At 56.9% G+C, this 21,528-nt stretch overlaps 3 protein-coding genes across 3 annotated transcripts; 1 reads left to right on the top strand and 2 right to left on the bottom strand.

Moving 5' to 3' along the window:
- Positions 1–1,079: 1,079 nt before the first annotated feature.
- On the top strand, positions 1,080–5,208 carry LOC101870244 (zinc finger protein 2 homolog). Its single transcript, XM_034073557.1, has 4 exons — positions 1,080–1,172; positions 2,001–2,075; positions 2,649–2,870; positions 3,473–5,208. Exons 1-4 carry the CDS (start codon positions 1,139–1,141, stop codon positions 5,173–5,175), a joined length of 2,034 nt encoding a protein of 677 aa, XP_033929448.1. The 5' UTR covers positions 1,080–1,138; the 3' UTR covers positions 5,176–5,208.
- A 1,972-nt stretch (positions 5,209–7,180) lies between these two features.
- Positions 7,181–9,010, bottom strand: IER3 (immediate early response 3). Its single transcript, XM_034073543.1, has 2 exons — positions 8,758–9,010; positions 7,181–7,746 (listed from the first exon to the last, which is right to left on the bottom strand). The coding sequence occupies exons 1-2, from the start codon at positions 8,947–8,949 to the stop codon at positions 7,489–7,491; spliced, it is 450 nt and encodes a 149-aa protein (XP_033929434.1). The 5' UTR covers positions 8,950–9,010; the 3' UTR covers positions 7,181–7,488.
- Positions 9,011–10,715: 1,705 nt separating this feature from the next.
- LOC115945214 (epithelial discoidin domain-containing receptor 1-like) lies at positions 10,716–21,489 on the bottom strand. Its single transcript, XM_034073533.1, is given in 17 exon segments — positions 10,716–10,874; positions 11,427–11,576; positions 12,150–12,384; positions 13,736–13,903; positions 14,587–14,714; positions 14,811–14,965; positions 15,043–15,150; positions 15,751–15,925; positions 16,341–16,495; positions 16,816–16,944; positions 17,947–18,193; positions 18,501–18,687; positions 19,208–19,310; positions 19,956–20,052; positions 20,054–20,104; positions 20,988–21,216; positions 21,461–21,489. Coding segments are annotated over 17 exon segments (2,484 nt in total). The 3' UTR covers positions 10,716–10,736.
- Between the last annotated feature and the right edge of the window lie 39 nt (positions 21,490–21,528).

The following is a 21,528-nucleotide window of genomic DNA, read 5'->3' as shown; positions in this document are numbered from 1 at the left end:
ATAGGGATGTATGGCCCCTATAGGAGTCTGTGTGTCCCCTATAGGGATGTGTGTGTGCCCTATAGGGGTGTGTGTGCCCTATAGGGGTGTGTGTGCCCTATAGGGATGTATGTCCCCTATAGGGGTGTGTGTGTGTCCCCTATAGGGATGTGTGTGTGCCCTATAGGACTCTGTGTGTCCGCTATAAGAATGTATGTCCCATACAGGGGGTGTGTGTGCCCCATAGGCATCTGTGTGTATCCCACAGGGATGTGTGTCCCCTATAGGGATATGCATCCCCTATAGGAGTCTGTGTGTCCCCTGTTGGGGTGTGTGTCCCCCATAGGGATATGTGTATCCCATAGGAGTCTGTGTGTCCCCTATGTGGGGGGGGTGTGCGCCATGGGGGGCTGTGTGTCCCATAGGGCTCTGTGTGTCCCCTATAGGGGTGTGTGTACCCTATAAGGGTCTGTCTGTGTCCCCTATAGGCGTGTGTGTGTCCCATAGCAGTGTATGTGCATGTCCCCTATAGGGGTCTATGTGTGTGTCCCCTATAGGGATGTGTGTATCCCATAGGGATATGTGTGTCCCATAGAGATCTGTGTGTCCAATAGGGATCTGTGTGCCTGTTCCCTATAGGGATGTATGTATCCCATAGGGATATTTTTGTCCCATGGGGATATGTATGTCTCATAGGGATGTGTGTGTCCCATAGGGATGTGTGTGTTCCATAGGGATGTGTGTATCCCATAGGGATCTGTGTGCCTGTCCCCTATAGGGATGTGTGTATCCCATAGGGATGTGTGTATCCCATAGGGATCTGTGTGCCTGTCCCCTATAGGGATGTGTGTATCCCATAGGGATGTGTGTATCCCATAGGGATCTGTGTGCCTGTCCCCTATAGGGATGTGTGTATCCCACAGGGATGTGTGTATCCCATAGGGATCTGTGTGCCTGTCCCCTATAGGGATACGTGTGTCCCCCATAGGTGGCAACCACCAAGACCCCTCTTTCCCATAGGGAAAGGTGGGAATTCCGGGATGCTGACAGGAATGGGGGGGGCTCTGTTCCCTTTGCAGGGGCCGGAGCTGTACTTGTGGGGCACAGGCACCCCAAACCCCCCCCCCAGTGTTGTATCCTATAGGATACATAGGGCGCGATGCAGGAGAACTACGAGAACGTCATTTCCTTGGGTGAGGAATGGGGGGATCCTGGGATCTTTCCCTTTGGAATGGGGGGGGGGGGGGTTGGGTCCCTATGGGGGGCCCTTGGCAGCATCCCTGGTGTGGTTTGGGTACCACGAGCATCCCATGGGCATCCCATTGGTATCCAGTTCGTATCCCATTGGTATCCCACTGTTATCCCAGTGTTATCCCATTGATATCCCATGAGCATCCCATTGGTATCCCATTGATATCCTATTGGCATCCCTTTGGTATCCCTTTGGTATCCCGTTGGTATCCCATTATCATCCCATAGGTATCCCATTGATATCCTATTGGCATCCCTTTGATATCCCATGAGCATCCCACTGGTATCCTTGGGCATCCCACTGGCATCCCATAGGTTTCCCATTGGCATCCCATTGGTTTCCCACTGGTATCCCATTGGCATCCTGTTGGTATCCCATGGGCATCCCACTGCTTTCCTATTGGCATCCCATTGGTACCCCACGTGCATCCTATTGGTTTCCCCTTGGTATCCCATGAACATCCCATGGGCATCCTATTGGAATCCTATTGGTTTCCCATTGGTACCCCACTGGCATCCCATTGATATCCCATTGGTATCCCATTCACATCCCATTCCAACTGACATCCCATTGGTATCCCATTCGCATCCATGTCCATTTGGGACCTCCCCCATCCAAGGTCAGGACTGGGGGGATGAACATGACGCTGGAAGCACTTTTTGCCCCAAATACGGAGGATTTCACCCCAAAATGGATTGGGAATGGGGTCTTGGAGCCCATCCATGGGATCCATGGATGCATTGAGGAGCAGCATTCCCTTCTCCCACAGCCGAGGAGATCGCCATCAGTTGGCCACGGATCACGGCATTCGCTGAATCCCATCGGAGACGAGGTTTGGTGTCGGGTAAGTCCTGGAATTCCGGGTGGGAACACCCCAAAATAGGGCAGAATTCCATAGGTTTGGTGGAACATCAACAGATTGGAGCGAATTCCTTTGGAATGGTGGAGAACCCCCATAATTTTGGGGGAATTCCATGGGATTGATGGAGAACATCCCAAATTTGGGGGAATTCCTGGAGATTCTTGGAGAAGCCCTTCAGATTTGCGTGAATCCCTTGGGATTGATGGAGAATCCCCCCAGTTTGGGTCGAATCCCTTTGGATTCTTGATGGGGAATCCTCTCAATTTGGGTCAAATCCCTTTGGATCCTTGAGGAATCCCCAATTTGGGTCAAATCCCTTTGGATTCTTGATGGAGAATCCCCCCAATTTGGGTCGAATCCCTTTGGATCCTTGAGGAATCCCCAATTTGGGTCGAATCCCTTTGGATTCTTGAGGAACTCTCAATTTTGGGTTGAATCCCTTTGGAATCTTGAAGAAACCTCAATTCAGGTGGAATCCTTTGGGATCACCACCAACCCCCCCCCATTTTGGGCCGAATTCCCACCTTTTTGGCTCTCTCCGCGGCCTGTTTGCAGGTGGAGAAGCCGAGGGGGAGCAGGGACAACCGGAACCCACCCAACTCCAGCCGTCGGGAAGCACTGGGGATGGGGGGGTCAATCCCGACCTCCGGCGCCAGCTGGGCCTGATCCTGCAGACAGCCGGTAGGAGCCAGGTGGAGAAGATGCTGCGGGAGCTGGTGCGGGAGCAGGGACAGGCCGGGAAGCGCCGGAGCCGGAAGAAGGCATCCAAGGATGGAGGTAATGGGATGGGGGGGACATCACCCCATAGAGCTGCTGCATGGCCCCATTGGCTTCCATGGCGACATAGGGCTCATCCGTGGCGCCATGGACCTCTTCCATGTCCCCATAGACCTTCTCCATGTTCCTATGGACCTTCTCCATGTCCACGTGGACTTCCTCCTTGTTCCTATGGACCTCATCCATGTTCCTATGGAGCTTCTCTATGTCCCCATGGACCTCATCCATGTCCTCATAGACCTTCTCCATGTCCCCATGGATCTCATCCATATCCTCATGGACCTCATCCATGTCCCCATAGACCTCCATGCCCCCATAGACCTCCATGTCCCATAGACCTCATCCATGTCCCCATAGACCTCCATTGCCCCATAGACCTCCATTACCCCACAGACCTCCTCCATGAGGTTCTCCACCCTCCCAAGCTCCCTCCGGATGGATCCCATCCTCGTGGGGCACCAACCCTTGGGTCTCCCTCGCTGTGTCCCACATGGAGCAGGAATGGATCCCTCAGGGCCCCAATTCCCAACCGGAAATCCATGTGTTGGTGCATCCCACCTCCATCCCGGTGCCTTCATGTCCTCCATGCTTCCCCATTCCAGGCAGCGGCACCGAGGACCCCCCATTGGAAGACACCATCCGGCCCCGAAGCCAAGAGGAAGCCACGACCCCACCGGTGACATTCCGGAGCGGTTGTTCCGCGTGCGGCACCCGCCTGCGTTCCCGGAGCCGCCACTGTTCCCAGTGCTCCGATGGAAGGGACAAACCTCACCGGTGCGGGGACTGCGGCAAAGGCTTCAGCCGCGGTTCCAACCTGACCCAGCACCGGCGCATCCATACTGGAGAGCGGCCCCACCGGTGTGGGGACTGCGGTAAGGGCTTCATCCAGCGCTCCGACCTGGAACGGCACCGGCGCATCCATACCGGAGAGCGGCCGTATCCATGTGGGGACTGTGGGAAGAGGTTCAGTGTCAGCTCCCACCTGGATCGGCATCGCCAGACCCACACCGGGGGTCCGGGGCCGCCGCGGGCTCGGATGGTTCCGGAAGGATCCTCGGCTCCTCCTCCCCATCGGTGTCCGGATTGTGGGAAGAGCTTTTCCCAACGTTCCGCCTTGGCCAAGCACCGCAAGACCCATAGCGGGGACCGGCCCCACCGCTGTGGGGACTGTGGCAAGAGCTTCAGCCGCGGTTCCAACCTGACCCAACACCGGCGCATCCATACGGGTGAGAGGCCCTTTGCCTGCGGTGACTGTGGCAAAGGCTTCATCCAGCGCTCTGACCTGGAACGGCACCAACGCATCCATACTGGAGAGCGGCCCTATACGTGTCCGGAATGTGGGAAGAGCTTCAGTGTCAGCTCCCACCTGGATCGGCACCAGAAGATCCATGCGGCCGAGAGGGCTTCCTATCGTTGTCCTGAGCATCTTGACACCTTCTTGGCCGCCCATCGCCACGGGCGCCTGTTCCAGTGCTCCCAGTGTGGGAGATGCTTCGGGCAAGGGGCGGCACTGGTCAAGCACCAGCGGTCCCATGGAGGACAGGCTTCCAAGTGTCCGGATTGTGGGAAGAACCGCGCTGGGACGCTGGGATTGAGGCCTCGTGCTCAGCAGTGCTTGGATTGCGGGTTGGAAGCCGATGGTGGTGGTGGTGGTGGTGATTCGGTGCCGGTGCCGCCGGAGAAGCCCTATAAGTGTGGGGAATGTGGGAAGGGCTTTGGGCAACGCTCGGCGCTGGTCAAGCACCGCCGGATCCATACTGGGGAGAAGCCATATGCATGTGGGGATTGCGGCAAGGGCTTCATCCAGAAGTCGGATCTCACCATCCATCGCCGGATGCACACGGGGGAGAAGCCCTACAAGTGTGGGGAGTGTGGCAAGTGCTTCAGCGTCTCCTCCAACCTCATCACCCACCAACGGACCCACCTGGGCCAGAAGCCCTATCAGTGCTCCGAGTGCGGCAAGAGCTTCATCCAACGCTCCGAGCTCACCATCCACCAGCGCGTCCACACCGGCGAGAAGCCCTACAAGTGTGGGGCGTGCGGGAAGTGCTTCAGCCGCAGCTCCCACCTCAACCGGCACCAACGCACCCACGCCGGGGACAAGGCCAAAGGCACCGACGCCAACGGCACCGGCTCCGGCGCCGCCTTCTCCGGCCCCTTCGGCCCCGTCCCGGCGCTGCCGCCGTTCCCTGGCGCGGTGCCGGGGCTGGAGCTGCCCTGGGCCCTGCCCTTCCCTGCCCGCGCCTTCCCCCAGCCCTGCTGCCCCCCGGCACCGGCCCCGGGGGCTCAGGCACTCAGCAACTGAGCCCCATGGGCCCCATGGGTGTGGGGTATGGGGCTGGGTTCATTCAGCACCCAACTGGGATTGGCCAATGTTGTTGAGCTTGTTCCATTCATCCAACTGGGATTGGCCAACACCAATGGGTTTGTTCCATTCATCCAACTGGGATTGGCCAACACCATTGGGCTTGTTCCATTCATCCAACTGGGATTGGCCAACACCATTGAGTTTGTTCCATTCATCCAACTGGGACTGGCCAACACCAATGGGTTTGTTCCACTCATCAAACTGGGGTTGGCCAACACCAATGGGTTTGTTACATTCATCCAACTGGGATTGGCCAACACCATTGTGCTTGTTCCATTCAGCCAACTGGGGTTGGCCAACACCATTGAGCTTGTTCCATTCATCCAACTGGGATTGGCCAACACCATTGAGCTTGTTCCATTCAGCCAACTGGGGTTGGCCAACACCATTGAGCTTGTTCCATTCATCCAACTGGGATTGGCCAACGCCACTGGGCTTGTTCCATTCATCCAACTGGGGTTGCCCAACACCATTGGGCTTGTTCCATTCACCCAACTGGGGTTGGCCAACGCCGTTGGGTTTGTTCCATTCATCCAACTGGGGTTGGCCAACACCACTGGGCTTGTTCCATTCACCCAACTGGGATTGGCCAACACCATTGTGCTTGTTCCATTCATCCAACTGGGACTGGCCAACGCCACTGGGCTTGTTCTATTCATCCAACTGGAATTGGCCAATGCCATTGGGTTTGTTCCATTCATCCAACTGGGATTGGCCAACGCCATTGGGTTTGTTCCATTCACCCAACTGGGGTTGGCCAACACCATTGGGTTTGTTCCACTCATCCAGCTGGGATTGGCCAATGAGAGGCAGCATTGGGAAGGCTCTTCCCACCTGGAAGCATTCAGTCAGGGTGTATCCAGGAGAGGATGTTGTCTGCATTCCATGAATCCAACCTCTTCCCGACACCCAAGTGGGGTTGGCCACCAAGACCCACCCTTGGGGGCTTGTTCCCATTGGAACCATTAAGTGTTGGTGAGTAATTATGGAATAGGGACCCTTCCCTTTCATTCTTCCCCCCCTCTTTTTAACCAAATCCCATGTTTTTACAGCAGGAATGTTCTTTTCCCTATCCCAAGGTCCTCCTGGAAGATAAGGAATAGCACCCACCACCCTCCCTTTGCTGTTGGGGTGGATGGAAGCCCACACATCCTATTTCCCACTAAATAAGATGATTTCAAGGCTGGTTTCCCACTTTCTCCCTCTTCCCACTGTTTCTGGTAGGATCCAAGGCAGGAAGTAGCCAAAAAAAGGGGGAATTTGGGGGTTTTCCCCCATTTTCAGATGGATTTTGCTCCTTGGAGCAGAACATGTTGGGGGGTGGGTCCCATGGGGTGTAGATAGGGGGGAAGGGGGGGGGGGTTTCCATTGTCATGTGTCTTCTGGGTGGGGTTTGGGCCCAAAAAGGGGGTGCTGCTGCTCTTCAAGTGCCATTTTGGGGGGAAAAAAGGCGATTTTGGGGTACTTGGCATTGCCAAGGATGCGCTGGGGAGGAAAGGCTGGGATTTCCTGCATGGAGCTGCGTCGATCCTGGGCTTTTCCCAGCATTCCCACGAAAAGGGAGCAACGTGGAGCTGGTTTCAGCTTCCTTTTGGTGTTTTTTAAGGAATCTCGAGGGGGGGTTTGGGTTGGTTTTGGTACTTTCAGTGATTTTTTGTATCCTTCAGCCTTGTCTTCGAGTCCTTCAATAAACAAGAGCTGGGGCAACTCGTGGCCTTTTCCCTCTTTCCAAGTGGGATTTCCCCTCCATTCCCAGCAGCAGGCATCTCTCAAAGGGTGGGAATGGGGTGTCCCGTCCCCCCCCCCCCCGCTTGGGAATTTGGGGTGGAAAACCCCATTTTGATCCATGTTAAGGAGGGTAATGGCATAAATGGGGGTGAAGGAAGGGTGTGGGGGTACAAAAGGACCCCCCCCACCAATGGGGGAACAACCACACAATGACCCAATAGCATCATAAATACCATTCATTATTAAATACCCCATTAAATACCCCCCCTAATTAAATAAATCATTAAATTAATATAAATACAATAAATAAGAGGTGAGGATGAGGTGAGCGAAGAGCACCCATGGGTGCTAAAGGCAGCCCCCAAAGGGGGAAAAGAGGTAGGGGTACCCATGGGTGCTGAATGTCTCTCTTTGGAGTGCATGGGGGGGGGATTGGGTCCAGGCCTGAGGCCACAGTGATGGGCCCCCCCCTTTATTATGGCACAGTTTGGGTGCTGGGTGAGAGTCTCAGGGTGCCCCCCATCAATGGGGTGCAAACTGGGTGAGAGCAGCCCCCCCCAAGGGGCAGGAAGCGCCCATAGAAGGTGTTGGCCACGTCCCATTGGGTGTCCCAGGAGGTTGAATGGGTGTTGGTGCCGGTGTCCCTGGGCCGGATGGAACCACGTCGGGGGTCATCACCTCCCCGGGGGTGTTGTACACTTGGGCGCTCACCACGGCCAACAGCAGCACCAGGAGCCTCTTGGCAGCGTTGGGCTCTTCCATAGGGAGAGGGCGACGGACCTGGAGGACAAAAGGATGGGGTGAGAAGTCATAAATACCCCCCCGTGGGGCAAAGAGGGCTCCCTATGGGGGCAATAGGGTGCAATGAGCCCATGGGCAGGCATAGGGAAGGCATCCAAGGGCAATGGTGAAGGGGAAGAAGGGAAATGGGGTTAATTCCCCCCCGCCTTTGGGCAAATACTGCCCCCCCCCCCCCGGTAAATAGACTCTCTATGGGGTGAACAGACACTCTATGGGGTAAATAGACCCCTCCTTGGGGCAAATAACTGCCCCTCATGAGGTCAACAGAGCCTCTATGGGGTACATAGGCTCCTCTATGGGGCAAACAGACCCTCTATAGGGCCAATAGACCCCTCTACGGGGCAAATAACTGCCCCCCCTTGAGGTAAATAAGCTCCTCTGTGGGGTAAATAGACCCCTCTATGGGGCAAATAATTGCCCCCCTTGAGGTAAATAGGCTCCTCTATGGGGTAAATAGACTCCTATGGGGTAAATAGACCCCTCTATGGGGCAAATAATTGCCCCCCTTGAGGTAAATAAGCTCCTCTATGGGGTAAATAGACCCTTATGGGGTAAACAGATCCCTCTATGGGGCAAATAACTGTCTCTTTGAAGTAAATAGATCCCTCTATGGGGCAAATAACTGCTGCCCTTGAGGTAAACAGGCTCCTCTATGGGGTAAATAGGCTCCTCTATGGGGCAAACGGACCCCCTGTGGGGCAAATGGCCCCCTATGGGGCAAACCCCCCCCCTTACAATGTAAATCCCCATTGCCCCCCCTCGGTATGAGTCAGGCCGCAGAGCCGCGGGGGGGGGGATGGGAAGAGGAAATGACTCAACCCACACCCGGCCGGGAAATGGGCTTCATCCTGCGCTGGAAAACCGGGAATAACCCTCGAAAAACCAGGAATAACCCTCGGGAAACCGGGAATAACCCTCGGGAAACCGGGAATACCGTGTGTATATCCCATCCCCCCCCCTTTTACCTCAGACACAAGGCCCGGTACTTACCGCAGGTGGGTACAGGACCCTCCGGTGCTTCCGCCGGGGCCTGGGGGGGCAGCAGGGCCCCATGGGGGGCTCGAAGGTGAAGTAACGCGGTGGGGAAGGGGCCTCGGTACCGGGGAACCCCCCCCGGGGGCTCCAGCCCCGGCCCGGACACGCTGCGGTAGCGGCGGCCGCGGCCGCCATCGGCACGGTCATGGCTTCAAAATGGCGGCGGTACCTCAGGGAGGTGCTTTTATAGGGGGTGAGGGTGAGGCCACGCCCACCGAGAGATCTGATTGGCTGGGGAAGGGGAGGGGGCGTGGTTAAGCGGTAGCGGCAGCTGCCATAGGCACTGTCATGGCGTCAAAATGGCGGCGGCGCCTCAGGGAGGTGCTTTTATAGGGGGTATGGGAGGCCACGCCCACCGAGGGATCTGATTGGATGGGGAGGGGAGGGGGTGGGGTTAAGGGGTCAGGCCACGCCCCCCAGATCCCATTGGCTGGGGGAGGGGAGGGGGTGTGGCTATAGGGGGTGTATTAGGGGCTATAGGGGTGTATAGAGGGGTACAGGGAACGATAAGGGGTGCATAGGGGATATGGGGGTGTATGGAGGGGGTATAAGGGGTGCCTCAGGGACAATACACCCCCTATAGCCCCTATACACCCCTATAGCCCCAATACACCCCCTATAGCCCCTATATACCCCTATAGCTTCCTGCCCCCCAAAGCCCTATGGGTGTCTATAGGGGTGTCTATAGGTAGTGGGCACCCACACACAATGGGCTATAGGGGGGGTCCCTATAGGGGAAATGGGAGGAAATGGGGAGATTCCAGCATTCCCCAGTGCTGAGTCATGGATACTGGGGGGGGGAGGGGGGGGTTGCGTCATTCCCAACTTTCCCAGTCCCAGATAAAGGGGGATGGGAGAAGGATCCAGGAGGTGCCTATAGGGGACATATGGGCACCTATAGAGGGGATATGGGCACTTATGGGGGGCATATGGGCACCTATGGGGGGGATATGGGTACCTATATGGGGATATGGGCACCTATGGGGGATATGGGCACCTATAGGGCGGATATAAGTACCCAAGCAAGGGATATGGGCACATATAGGGGGATATTGGCACCCAAGTGGGGCACATAGGTACCTATAGGGGGGATATTGGAACCTATAGGGGGTATATGGGCAGCTATAGGATGGATATAGGCACCCAAGGAAGGGATATGGGTAACCATAGGAAGGATATGGGTACCTATATGGGGGTATGGGCACCTATAGGGCAGATATAGGCACCCAAGGAAGGGATATGGGCACCTATAGGGGGATATTGGAACCTATAGGGGGGATATGGGCACCTATAGGGTGATCTATAGGTCCGGGCACCCATCGAGAGGCACCCATGGGTGCCCCCCCCCCCCCCCCCCAATCCAACACAGACCCAAAGGACCCCAAAGCATCCAGTATATTAATGTAAACAGCTCCAGTATGGCCCCAGTATATACAGCCCCGCCCCCAGCACGGGACCACGCCCCCTCCGATGAGGCCACGCCCCCATCGCCATCAGGCCACGCCCCCTCCCGTTGGCCCCATTCACACAATGGGGGCATTGGGAGGGATGGGGAGGAGGAAGAGGAAGGAAAAGGGGATGAAGGGGAAGGGAATGGGGAGGAAGAGGAGGAGGAGGAAGAGATGCTGAAGCCAAAGGGAGGTGAAGGGGATGAAGGATGCTGGCCAGGAGGAGGAGGATGATGGGGATGAAGGATGAGGAGGATGGTGAAGGTGATGAAGAGGATGATGAAGATATTGATGATGATGATGATGATGATGATGATGAAGGATGATGAAGATGATGATGATGATGATGATGAAGATGATGATGATGACGATGATGATGATGATGATGAAGATGATGATGATGAAGATGATGATGATGATGATGAAGATGATGATGATGATGAAGGATAATGATGATGATGATGATGATGAAGATGATGATGATGCTCAGGCCATCCCTGCCTGCTCCCGCAGCAGCCGGTGCAGGAGCCCGAAGCTCGGCCGGTCAGCAGCATCCCGAGCCCAGCACCTCAGCATCACCCCATGGAGCGCGGGGGGGCAGCCCGGGGGGCACGGCAGGTACTCCTGGGATGGGGTCGGGGTATTGGCAGTGCCCCATTGAAACCATTGCCCCATTGACCCACATTACCCCCATACCCCCATTACCCCATTACCACCATTACCCCTTACCCCCATTACCCCCATTGACCCCATTACCCCATTACCCCCATCACCCCATTGCCTCCATTGACCCTATTCCTCCCATTGACCCTATTCCTCCCATTGACCCCATTACCCCCATTCCCCCTATTGCCCCCACTCCCCCCATTCCCCCCCTACTCCCCCTATTATCCCATTACCCCCACAACCCCATTGACCCCCATTACCCCCATCACCCCCATTACCCCCATCACCCCATTGACCCCATTCCCCCCATTACCCCATCACCACCATTACCCCATTACCCCCATCACCCCCATTACCCCCCATAGCCCCATTACCCCCATCACCCCATTGACCCCATTCCCCCATTGCCCCCATCACCCCATTACCCCCATCACCCCCATTACCCCCCATAGCCCCATTGCCCCCATTGACCCCATTACCCCCCATAGCCCCATTGCCCCCATTACCCACCTGCCTGCCCTGGGCCCGGAAGTGGTGCCCTGCATTGGCAATGACCTGCTCGTCGCTCAGGGCCCCATAGGGCTGCTCCCGGCACCGCGTCAGCACCTCCCACAGCGTCACCCCAAAGGCCCAGGCATCACTGGCGGGGGTGAAGGTGCCCTGCGGACCCATTGACCCCATTGAGCACCATTGAACACCATTGAACACCATTGAACCCCATTGAACACCACTGAATCCCATTGAACACCATAGAACACCATTGAATCCCATTGAATCCCATTGGGTCCCAATGGAACCCCACTGAACCCCATTGAACTCCATTGAACACCATTGAACACCATTGAACACCACTGAATCCCATTGATCACCATTGAACACCATTGAATCCCACTGAACACCACTGAACCCGATTGAACACCATAGAACACCATTGAATCCCATTGAAACCGTTGCCATGGTTACCATCAGGATGCTCTCCCATCCCCATCCCGTCGCCATGGTTACCATCAGGCTGCTCTCCCATCCCCATCCCCATCCCGTTGCCATGGTTACCATCAGGATGCACTCCCATCCCCATCCCCATCCCATCGCCATGGTTACCATCAGGATGCTCTCCCATCCCCATCCCTTTGCCATGGTTACCATCAGGCTGCTCTCCCATCCCCATCCCCATCCCTTTGCCATGGTTACCATCAGGCTGCTCTCCCATCCCCATCCCGTCGCCATGGTTACCATCAGGATGCACTCCCAGGCCATCCAGCGGATGGGCATCAGGACCCTGCCGCGCACCCGGTAGTACTGTTGGCTGTACAGGGGCCGGCTCATGCCGAAGTCGGACACCTTGACGGTGACTCCGGCGCCCACCAGACAGTTCCGGGTGGCCAGATCCCGATGGACAACGTTGAGCCGGGACAGGAAGCGCATCCCGGAGGCGATCTGAGCTCCCACATGGAGCAGGGTGGGCAGGCTGCGGAGGGGAGGGGCTTAGAGGGGCGGGGGCAGGAGGGGAGGGGCCATGAGGGGAGGGGCTTAGAGGGGAGGGGCTTAGAGGGGTGGGGCAGGGAGGGGAGGGGCTTAGAGGGGCGGGGCTTAGAGGGGAGGGGCCTAGAGGGGTGGGGCTTAGAGGGGTGGGGCAGGGAGGGGAGGGGCTTAGAGGGGTGGGGCAGGGAGGGGAGGGGCTTAGAGGGGTGGGGGCAGGAGGGGAGGGGCTTAGAGGGGCGGGGCCGGGAGGGGAGGGGCTTAGAGGGGCGGGGCCATGAGGGGAGGGGCTTAGAGGGGTGGGGCAGGGAGGGGCTTAGAGGGGCGGGGCCAGGAGGGGAGGGGCTTAGAGGGGTGGGGCAGGGAGGGGAGGGGCTTAGAGGGGTGGGGGCAGGAGGGGAGGGGCTTAGAGGGGCGGGGCTTAGAGGGGTGGGGGAGGAGGGGAGGGGCTTAGAGGGGTGGGGCCAGGAGGGGAGGGGCTTAGAGGGGTGGGGGCAGGGAGGGGAGGGGCTTAGAGGGGTGGGGGCAGGAGGGGAGGGGCTTAGAGGGGTGGGGGCGGGGAGGGGAGGGGCTTAGAGGGGCGGGGCTTAGAGGGGTGGGGGAGGAGGGGAGGGGCTTAGAGGGGTGGGGCCAGGAGGGGAGGGGCTTAGAGGGGTGGGGGCAAGAGGGGAGGGGCCTAGAGGGGCGGGGCTAGGAGGGGAGGGGCTTAGAGGGGTGGGGCAGGGAGGGGAGGGGCTTAGAGGGGCGGGGGCAGGAGGGGAGGGGCTTAGCGGGGCGGGGCTTAGAGGGGTGGGGCAGGGAGGGGCTAAAGGAAAAGGGAGGGGCTAAAGGAAAGGGGAGGGGCTAAAGGAAAGGGGAGGGGCTAATGGGGAGGGGAGGGGCTAAAGGGAAGGAGTGGGATTAAAGGGGAGGGGCTTATAGGAAGGGGAGGGGCTACAAGGAGGGGTGGGAGTAAAGGGGAGGGGCTTAAAGGGATTGGATGGGGAGTGAAGGGGAGGGGCTAAAGGGGAGGAGTGGGTGTAAAGGGGAGGGGCATAAGGGGGCGTGGCTAAGGGAGTGGATGCTATAAAGGGATGGGGGTTATAGACAAAGGGGTGGAGCCAACGGGAATGGGTGGGGCTAATGGGAAGGGGCGGGGCTAAAGAGAAAGGGGCGTGGTTGCAGCTAAGGGGCGTGGCTAAAGGGGGTAAAGGGGCGTGGCTAAAGGGAATCGATGTGATGAAGGGATGGGGCTACAGACAAAGGGGTGGAGCCAACGGGAATGGGTGGGGCTAACGGGAAGGGGCGTGGCTAACGGGTAAGGGGGCGTGTCCCGAAGCCTTAAAGGGGCCGCGTCGCACCTGAGGGCGCTCCCTGCCGGCCCCCCCAGGAACTGGTGCAGGTCCCCATGCTCCATGTACTCAGTGATGATGCAGAGGGGGCCGGGACCCCCACACACCCCCAACAGCCGCACGATGTTGGGGTCCCGCAGGCGCCCCATGGTGCGGGCCTCCTGCAGGAAGTCCCGCCTGGGGACCATTTGCATCTCATTTGCATCTCATTTGCATCTCATTTGCATCTCATTTGCATTTGATGTAAACCCCATTTACAGTCTTTTTATATCCCATTAACACCTCACACCCCATTCACACCCCAACTGGCTCCCATTTAGCCTCCATTTACCCCATTTACCCTCCCATTTACAAACCCAGTTACCCCCCATTTAGCCCCATTTATACCCATTCACCCTAATTTACCTCCAATTTCATTCATTCACCCCCATTTACCCCACATTCGCACCCCATTTACCCCCTTTACCCCCTCTTTACCCTCCCGTTTATGCCCATTTACCCCTTTTACCCCACATTTACCCATTTACCCCCATTTACCCTCCCCTTTACCCCATTTACCCCAATTTACACCCATTTGCTCCCCATTTACCCCATTTTACACTCCCATTTACCCTCCCATTTACCCCATTTTACCCCCATTTACCCTCCCATTTACCCTCCCATTTACCCTCCCATTTACCCCATTTACCCCCATTTGCTCCCCATTTACCCCATTTACCCCCCATTTACCCCCCATTAACCCCCATTCCCCCCCATTTACCCCCCATTTACCCCCCATTTACCCCATTTACCCCATTTACCCCCCCATTTACCCCCCATTAACCCCCATTCACCCCCATCCCCCCCCATCCCCCCCCCACCTTGCGTTCTTGGTCGCGTCCGGCCGCAGCACCTTGACCGCCACCAGCAGGGGTCGCCCAAGCGCCAGCTCCGGGGGTCGTGACCCCGGCGGCAGCGCCTGGGGGTCCTCCACCTCGCATAGGAGGACCTAAAGGGGGCGTGGCCTCATTAGCATAAGAGGCGGGGCTTTGCGGGGGGCGTGGCTTTGCCATTGCCTTATATGGGCATAGGGGGCGTGGCTTACCTCTCCAAACTGCCCCTCCCCCAGCTTCTGCCGGAAGCGCAGGCGCTGGCGCGGGAAGGAAGGGAGGGCGGGGCAGGGGGCGGGGCCAGACGAGGGGTGGGCGGAGCCTCCGATGACGTCAGCTTCCGCATAGGCCTCGGCCCCGCCCTCCGGGGCTGTGGGGGGGGAAAGGGGCGGGGCTTGAAGGAGGTGTGGGGGGGGTCAAGAGGGAGGGGGCGGGGCTTCGGCTCACCGTCGGTGTTGATTGGCTTGGACCCGTCGGGGGGGGTACGAGCGAGGCCTCCCATTGGCTGGGCGTAGGTGGACAGGAGGAGGCGGTAGCCGGGATTGGTGAGAGGAGCTGGGGAAGGGGGGGGGTTAGGGAAGGGGAGGGGTCTGGAGGCTCCACCCCCTGAAGACATCCATGTGTCCATATATCCATATGTCCATCCATTACCCATCATCATCCTGCATCCATACATCATCATCATCGTCATCCATCCATCATCCATCATCATCCATCATCATCATCCATCATCCATCATCATCCATCATCATCATCCATCATCCATCATCATCATCATCATCCATCAACATCATCCATCATCATCATCATCCATCATCCATCATCCATCATCATCCATCATCATCATCCATCATCCATCATCATCCATCATCATCATCCATCATCCATCATCATCATCATCATCCATCATCATCATCCATCATCCATCATCATCCATCATCATCATCCATCATCCATCATCATCCATCATCATCATCCATCATCCATCATCATCATCATCATCCATCATCATCATCCATCATCCATCATCATCCATCATCATCATCCATCATCCATCATCATCATCCATCATCCATCATCCATCCATCATCCATCATCATCATCATCATCATCCATCATCATCCCCCATCATCCCCCGCCCCCTCCATCACCCACCACGTCCCGCTGGTACCGGTGTCCCCATCACCCTGGTTGGCTCCTGGTATTCCCCATTTCCGGGTGGGATCCTCTCGTACCGGGGGGGTCCTCGAGCCGCGGTCACGTTGTTGATGACGATGGTGTCACCAGGCACCGAGAGCTGCACCCGGAGCTCGTCCTCCGATGGACGGGCCTATGGGTACCACCGACACTCCCAGTCCATCCCAGTCCATCCCAGTCCATCCCAGTTCATCCCAGTTTATCCCAGTCCCTCCCAGTCCCTCCCAGTCCATCCCAGTTCATCCCAGTTTATCCCAGTCCCTCCCAGTCCCTCCCAGTCCATCCCAGTTCATCCCAGTCCATCCCAGTTTATCCCAGTCCATCCCAGTTCATCCCAGTTCATCCCAGTTTATCCCAGTCCATCCCAGTCCATCCCAGTTCCTCCCAGTCCCTCCCAGTCCATTCCAGTTTATCCCAGTCCATCCCAGTCCCTCCAAGTCCATCCCAGTCCCTCCCAGTCCCTCCCAGTCCATTCCAGTTTATCCCAGTCCCTCCCAGTCCCTCCCAGTCCATCCCAGTCCATTCCAGTTCATCCCAGTCCCACTCACCTTGCCCAGGATCTTCTTCCAGTACTGGCGCCAGAGGATGAGGAAGATGACACCCAATAGGAGCAGGATGATGGCCACCAAGCAGCCAATCAGGATGGACGTGTGGCTCTGGTCAGCTTTGGCCATTGGGTGGCCTCGATTGGGGTCCATTGGGGCTGGTATTGGGGTGGAGGGGGCAGTGTCCATCCATGGGGCCAGCATGGACCAATGGCATCGATGGACTCCATCCATGGGGCCACCATGGACCAATGGCATCGATGGACTCCATCCATGGGGCCACCATGGACCAATGGCATCGATGGACTCCATCCATGGGGCCAGCATGGACCAATGGCATCGATGGACTCCATCCATGGGGCCAGCATGGACCAATGGCATCGATGGACTCCATCCATGGGGCCAGCATGGACCAATGGCATCGATGGACTCCATCCATGGGGCCAGCATGGACCAATCCCATCAAGCTCCACCTTACCTGGTGTTGTGACGTTGGTGGCCATGTCGCCATGCCATTGGTCCTCATAGATGGCCATGACCCCCACCGAGGGGTCAGGGGGGGTGGCTGGAGGCCACCCACTGGACCCCACAACCTCCTCCACCACGTCTATGGGGTGAGACACATGGGGCAGCCAATGAAGGGGCCCATGGGGGGGGATGAGCACCCAATAACCCAACCATGGACCCCATCACCCAACCATGGACCCCATCACCCAACCATGGACCCCATCACCCAACCATTGACTCCATCACCCAACCATGGACCCCATCACCCAACCATGGACCCCATCACCCAACCATTGACCCCATCACCCACCCATGGACCCCATCAACCAACCATTGACCCCATCACCCAACCATGGACCCCATCACCCAACCATTGACTCCATCACCCAACCATTGACCCCATCACCCACCCATGGACCCCATCACCCAACCATTGACTCCATCACCCAACCATTGACTCCATCACCCACCCATTGACCCCATCACCCAACCATGGACCCCATCACCCAACCATTGACTCCATCACCCAACCATGGACCCCATCACCCACCCATTGACCCCATCACCCAACCATGGACCCCATCGCCCACCCATGGACCCCATCACCCAACCATTGACCCCATCACCCAACCATTGACTCCATCACCCAACCATGGACCCCATCAACCAACCATGGACCCCATCACCCAACCATTGACCCCATCACCCAACCATGGACCCCATCGCCCACCCATGGACCCCATCACCCAACCATTGACCCCATCACCCAACCATTGACCCCATCACCCACCCATTGACCCCATCACCCAACCATGGACCCCATCACCCACCCATTGACTCCATCACCCAACCATTGACCCCATCACCCATTGACTCCATCACCCACCCATTGACCCCATCACCCACCCATTGACCCCATCACCCAACCATTGACCCCATCACCCAACCATTGACCCCATCACCCAACCATTGACCCCATCACCCATTGACTCCATCACCCAACCATGGACCCCATCACCCAACCATTGACTCCATCACCCACCCATGGACCCCATCAACCAACCATTGACTCCATCACCCACCCATGGACCCCACCACCCACCTGAGAAGAAGGTGACCTCACTGAAGAGCATCCACTCCCCACTGAAGAAGAAGTGGCACCGGATGAACCGGGCCTGGCGCCCCCCAAGTGGCACCATGATGGAGCGGGCCCTGGGGTCCATCATGGTCCCAACCACACTATGGGTGGCTGGGGTGGGCTCCCAAGCTGTGGCCAAGGTCTTCTTAAAGAGACACTCCACCTCCTTGAAGATGCTCACCCCATGGGTGTGCATGTTGTTGCAGTGGACCTGGGGGGGACAGTGGGGTCCTATGATGCCTTTGGAGGGGTAAGACAAAGGGTCTCCAATGGGAAGATCCATCCCTTAAGGTTGGGTATCCAATGGGATGCTCCAGTCCCTATGCTTGGGATGGGGTTGGGGTCTCCAATGGGAAACTCCATCCCTTAAGGTTGGTTATCCAATGGGAAGCTCCATCCCTTAAGGTTGGGATGAGGTTGGGATGTCCAAAGGGAATCTCCATCCCTTAAGGTTGGGATGAGGTTGGGTATCCAATGGGAACAGCCCATTCCCACCATCCCATCATTCCCTGGGGCACCTGCATGGCTCGGAAGCTCCGGAGCGCCTCGAACTCGAACTCCAGCTCCACATGGGCCTGAGGCCCTGGGGGTCGGCGCCATCCAACATAGTCATATCCCGGCCACAGGCGACGTTCCCGGCTCCGGGTGAAGTCATCCAGACCCAGGATCCCATCGGACAACTGGCCCAGGCCCCCAAACTGCAGCCTGAGGGCACCGGGAGACGTGGGATCCATCACGGACCAATCCCGTTGAGGGATCCCATCCATGGACCAATCCCGTCGATGGATCCCATCCATGGACCAATCCCGTTGAGGGATCCCATCCATGGACCAATCCCGTTGATGGATCCCATCCATGGAGCCATCAAGGACCAATCCCGTTGATGGATCCCATCCATGGAGCCATCACGGACCAATCCCGTTGATGGATCCCATCCATGGAGCCATCATGGACCAATCCCGTTGATGGATCCCATCCATGGACCAATCCCATTGATGGATCCCATCCATGGAGCCATCAAGGACCAATCCCGTTGATGGATCCCATCCATGGACCAATCCCGTTGATGGATCCCATCCCCATGGAGATGATTTTGGGCCCCTTGAGGACACTTTGGGTCCCATTGGGGACCCATAGTGACCCATAGGGACCCATAGTGACCCATAGTGACCCATAGTGACCCATAGGGACCCATAGTGACCCATAGGGACCCATGGATACTCACGGGCCAAGGCTGTACCCATCATAGGTGGAATCATTGAGGACAACGGGCGCCGGGTCCAGGACCATCACTTGGCCATGGGGAGCAGTGTAGGACAGGAGCCCTCCTGGAGGACACAGCCCCATAGGCTTGGTTGGGGGTCATGGGGATGGGGGCCCAGCACCCTCAGCACCATCCCCATGGGGGCTGGAGATTGGGTGTTGCCATGAGGGTGATGGGGGGGGGTGGGAGGTGGCAATGGGGGTCAATGGGTGTCAATGTGTGTCAATGGGTGTCAATGGGAACCAGTGGGTGTCAATGGGTGTCAATGGGTATCAGTGGGGGTCAATGGGTGTCAATGTGTGTCAATGGGTGTCAATGGGTGTCAATGTGTGTCAATGGGTGTCAATGGGAACCAGTGGGTGTCAATGGGTGTCAACGGGTATCAATGGGTGTCATTGGGTCTCAATGGGTGTCGGTGGTGTCAATGGGCATCAATGGGTGTCAATGGGTGTCAATGGGTGTCAATGGGTATCAATGGGTATCAATGGGCGTCAATAGGTGTCAATGGGCATCAATGGGTGTCAATGGGTGTCAATGGGTATCAATGGGTGTCAATGGGTATCAATGGGCATCAATAGGTGTCAATGGGTGTCAATGGGCATCAATGGGTGTCACTGGGTGTCAATGGGTGCCAATGGGTATCAATGGGTACCAATGGGCATCAATAGGTGTCAATGGGTATCAATGGGTGTCATTGGGTGCCACTCACCCTCCCATGGGCACCCATAGAGCTCCAGTCGCAGGCAGACGCTCATGGCCCGTGGGGCACGGGGGTAGATGCGGAGGGCTCGGGCCACCGGGGGGGGGGGCCAGGTCCTTGAGCACCACCCCCTCGGGGTCCTCATTGCCCCCAATCACCTGGGGGGGCACCCGGAACCATGGGGATCCCATGGGCACCATTGACCCCATTGGACCCCCCCAGTCCCTTCCATTACCCCCCCATTATCACCCCCATTACCCCCCCATCAACCCCTATTCCCTCAATATCACCCCTATGACCCCCATTATTCCCCCCATAACCCCCCACTGTCCCCCATTATCACACCCATTAACCCATTATTACCCATTACCCCCATTATCACATCCATTCCCCCCTTTTTCTCCCATTACCCCCATTATTACCCTGTTACCCCCATCATCACCCCATTACCCCCCATTATTACCCCATTCCCCATTATCCCCCCATTACCAACCCATCATTACCCCATTATTACCCCCATTACCCCATCATTAATCCCCCCATCATTAACCAATCCCCCATCACTAATCGATCAGACATCACTAATCGATCAGTAATCGATCAGCCATTCACTAATGAATTACCAACCTATCAGACATCACTAATCGATCATCAATCACTGATCGATCAGACATCTCTAATCGATCAAGAATTGATCAACAATCAATCGATCACATGTCACTAGTCGATCAGACATCACTAATCGATCCCCAATCAATCGATCACCAATCACATATCACTAATCAATCACTAATCCATCACCAATCGATCAGACATCACCAATCGTTCCCCAATCAATCGATCAGACATCACTAATCGATCCCCAATCGATCAGACATCACCAATCGATCACTGATTGATCCCCAATCGATCAGACATCACTAATCGATCCCGTATTGATCCCCAATGGATCAGACATCACTAATCGATCACGTATTGATCACCAATCGATCAGACATCACTAATGGCTCCCCACCCAACCAATGTCTCCCCATCCCTCACCTCCCTGCCCCATCGATCCCTCCACCTCCTCCAGCGGTGCCGGTCGCGGCTGTACCGCAGGCGGTAGGATGCGGTGAACTCGCGGCCCCTGCCCCCCGCGTGCCGGCCCTGGGTGGCCACCAGGGTCACCAGGTGCAGCCGCGACAGAGACACCTCCAGGTACTCCCCCTCCCGCGGGAACACCGGCCCCGCCGGGCACCAGGCGCCGTCACCGTCACTGCGGCCCAGCCTATAGGGAGATATGGGGTCTATGGGGTCTATGGGGTGTATATGGGGTCTATGGGGTCTATGGGGTCTATGGGGTGTATATGGGGTGTATATGGGGTGTATGGGATCTATAGGGTGAATATGGGGTGTGTATGGGGATATATGTGTCTATGGAGTCTATGGGGTGTACATGGGGTGTATGGGGTGTATAGGGTATATAAGGATGTATATGGGATATAGAGTATATACATACATATAGAAGATACAGAATATATACAGTATATGGAATACACATGGTATATAGGAATGTATAGCGCATTTGAGATATATGGGA

The sequence above is a fragment of the Melopsittacus undulatus genome (assembly GCF_012275295.1).
Source record: "Melopsittacus undulatus isolate bMelUnd1 chromosome 28 unlocalized genomic scaffold, bMelUnd1.mat.Z SUPER_28_unloc_1, whole genome shotgun sequence".
Taxonomy (NCBI): Eukaryota; Metazoa; Chordata; class Aves; order Psittaciformes; family Psittaculidae; genus Melopsittacus; species Melopsittacus undulatus.
This window is presented reverse-complemented; position numbering and strand designations above follow the sequence as displayed.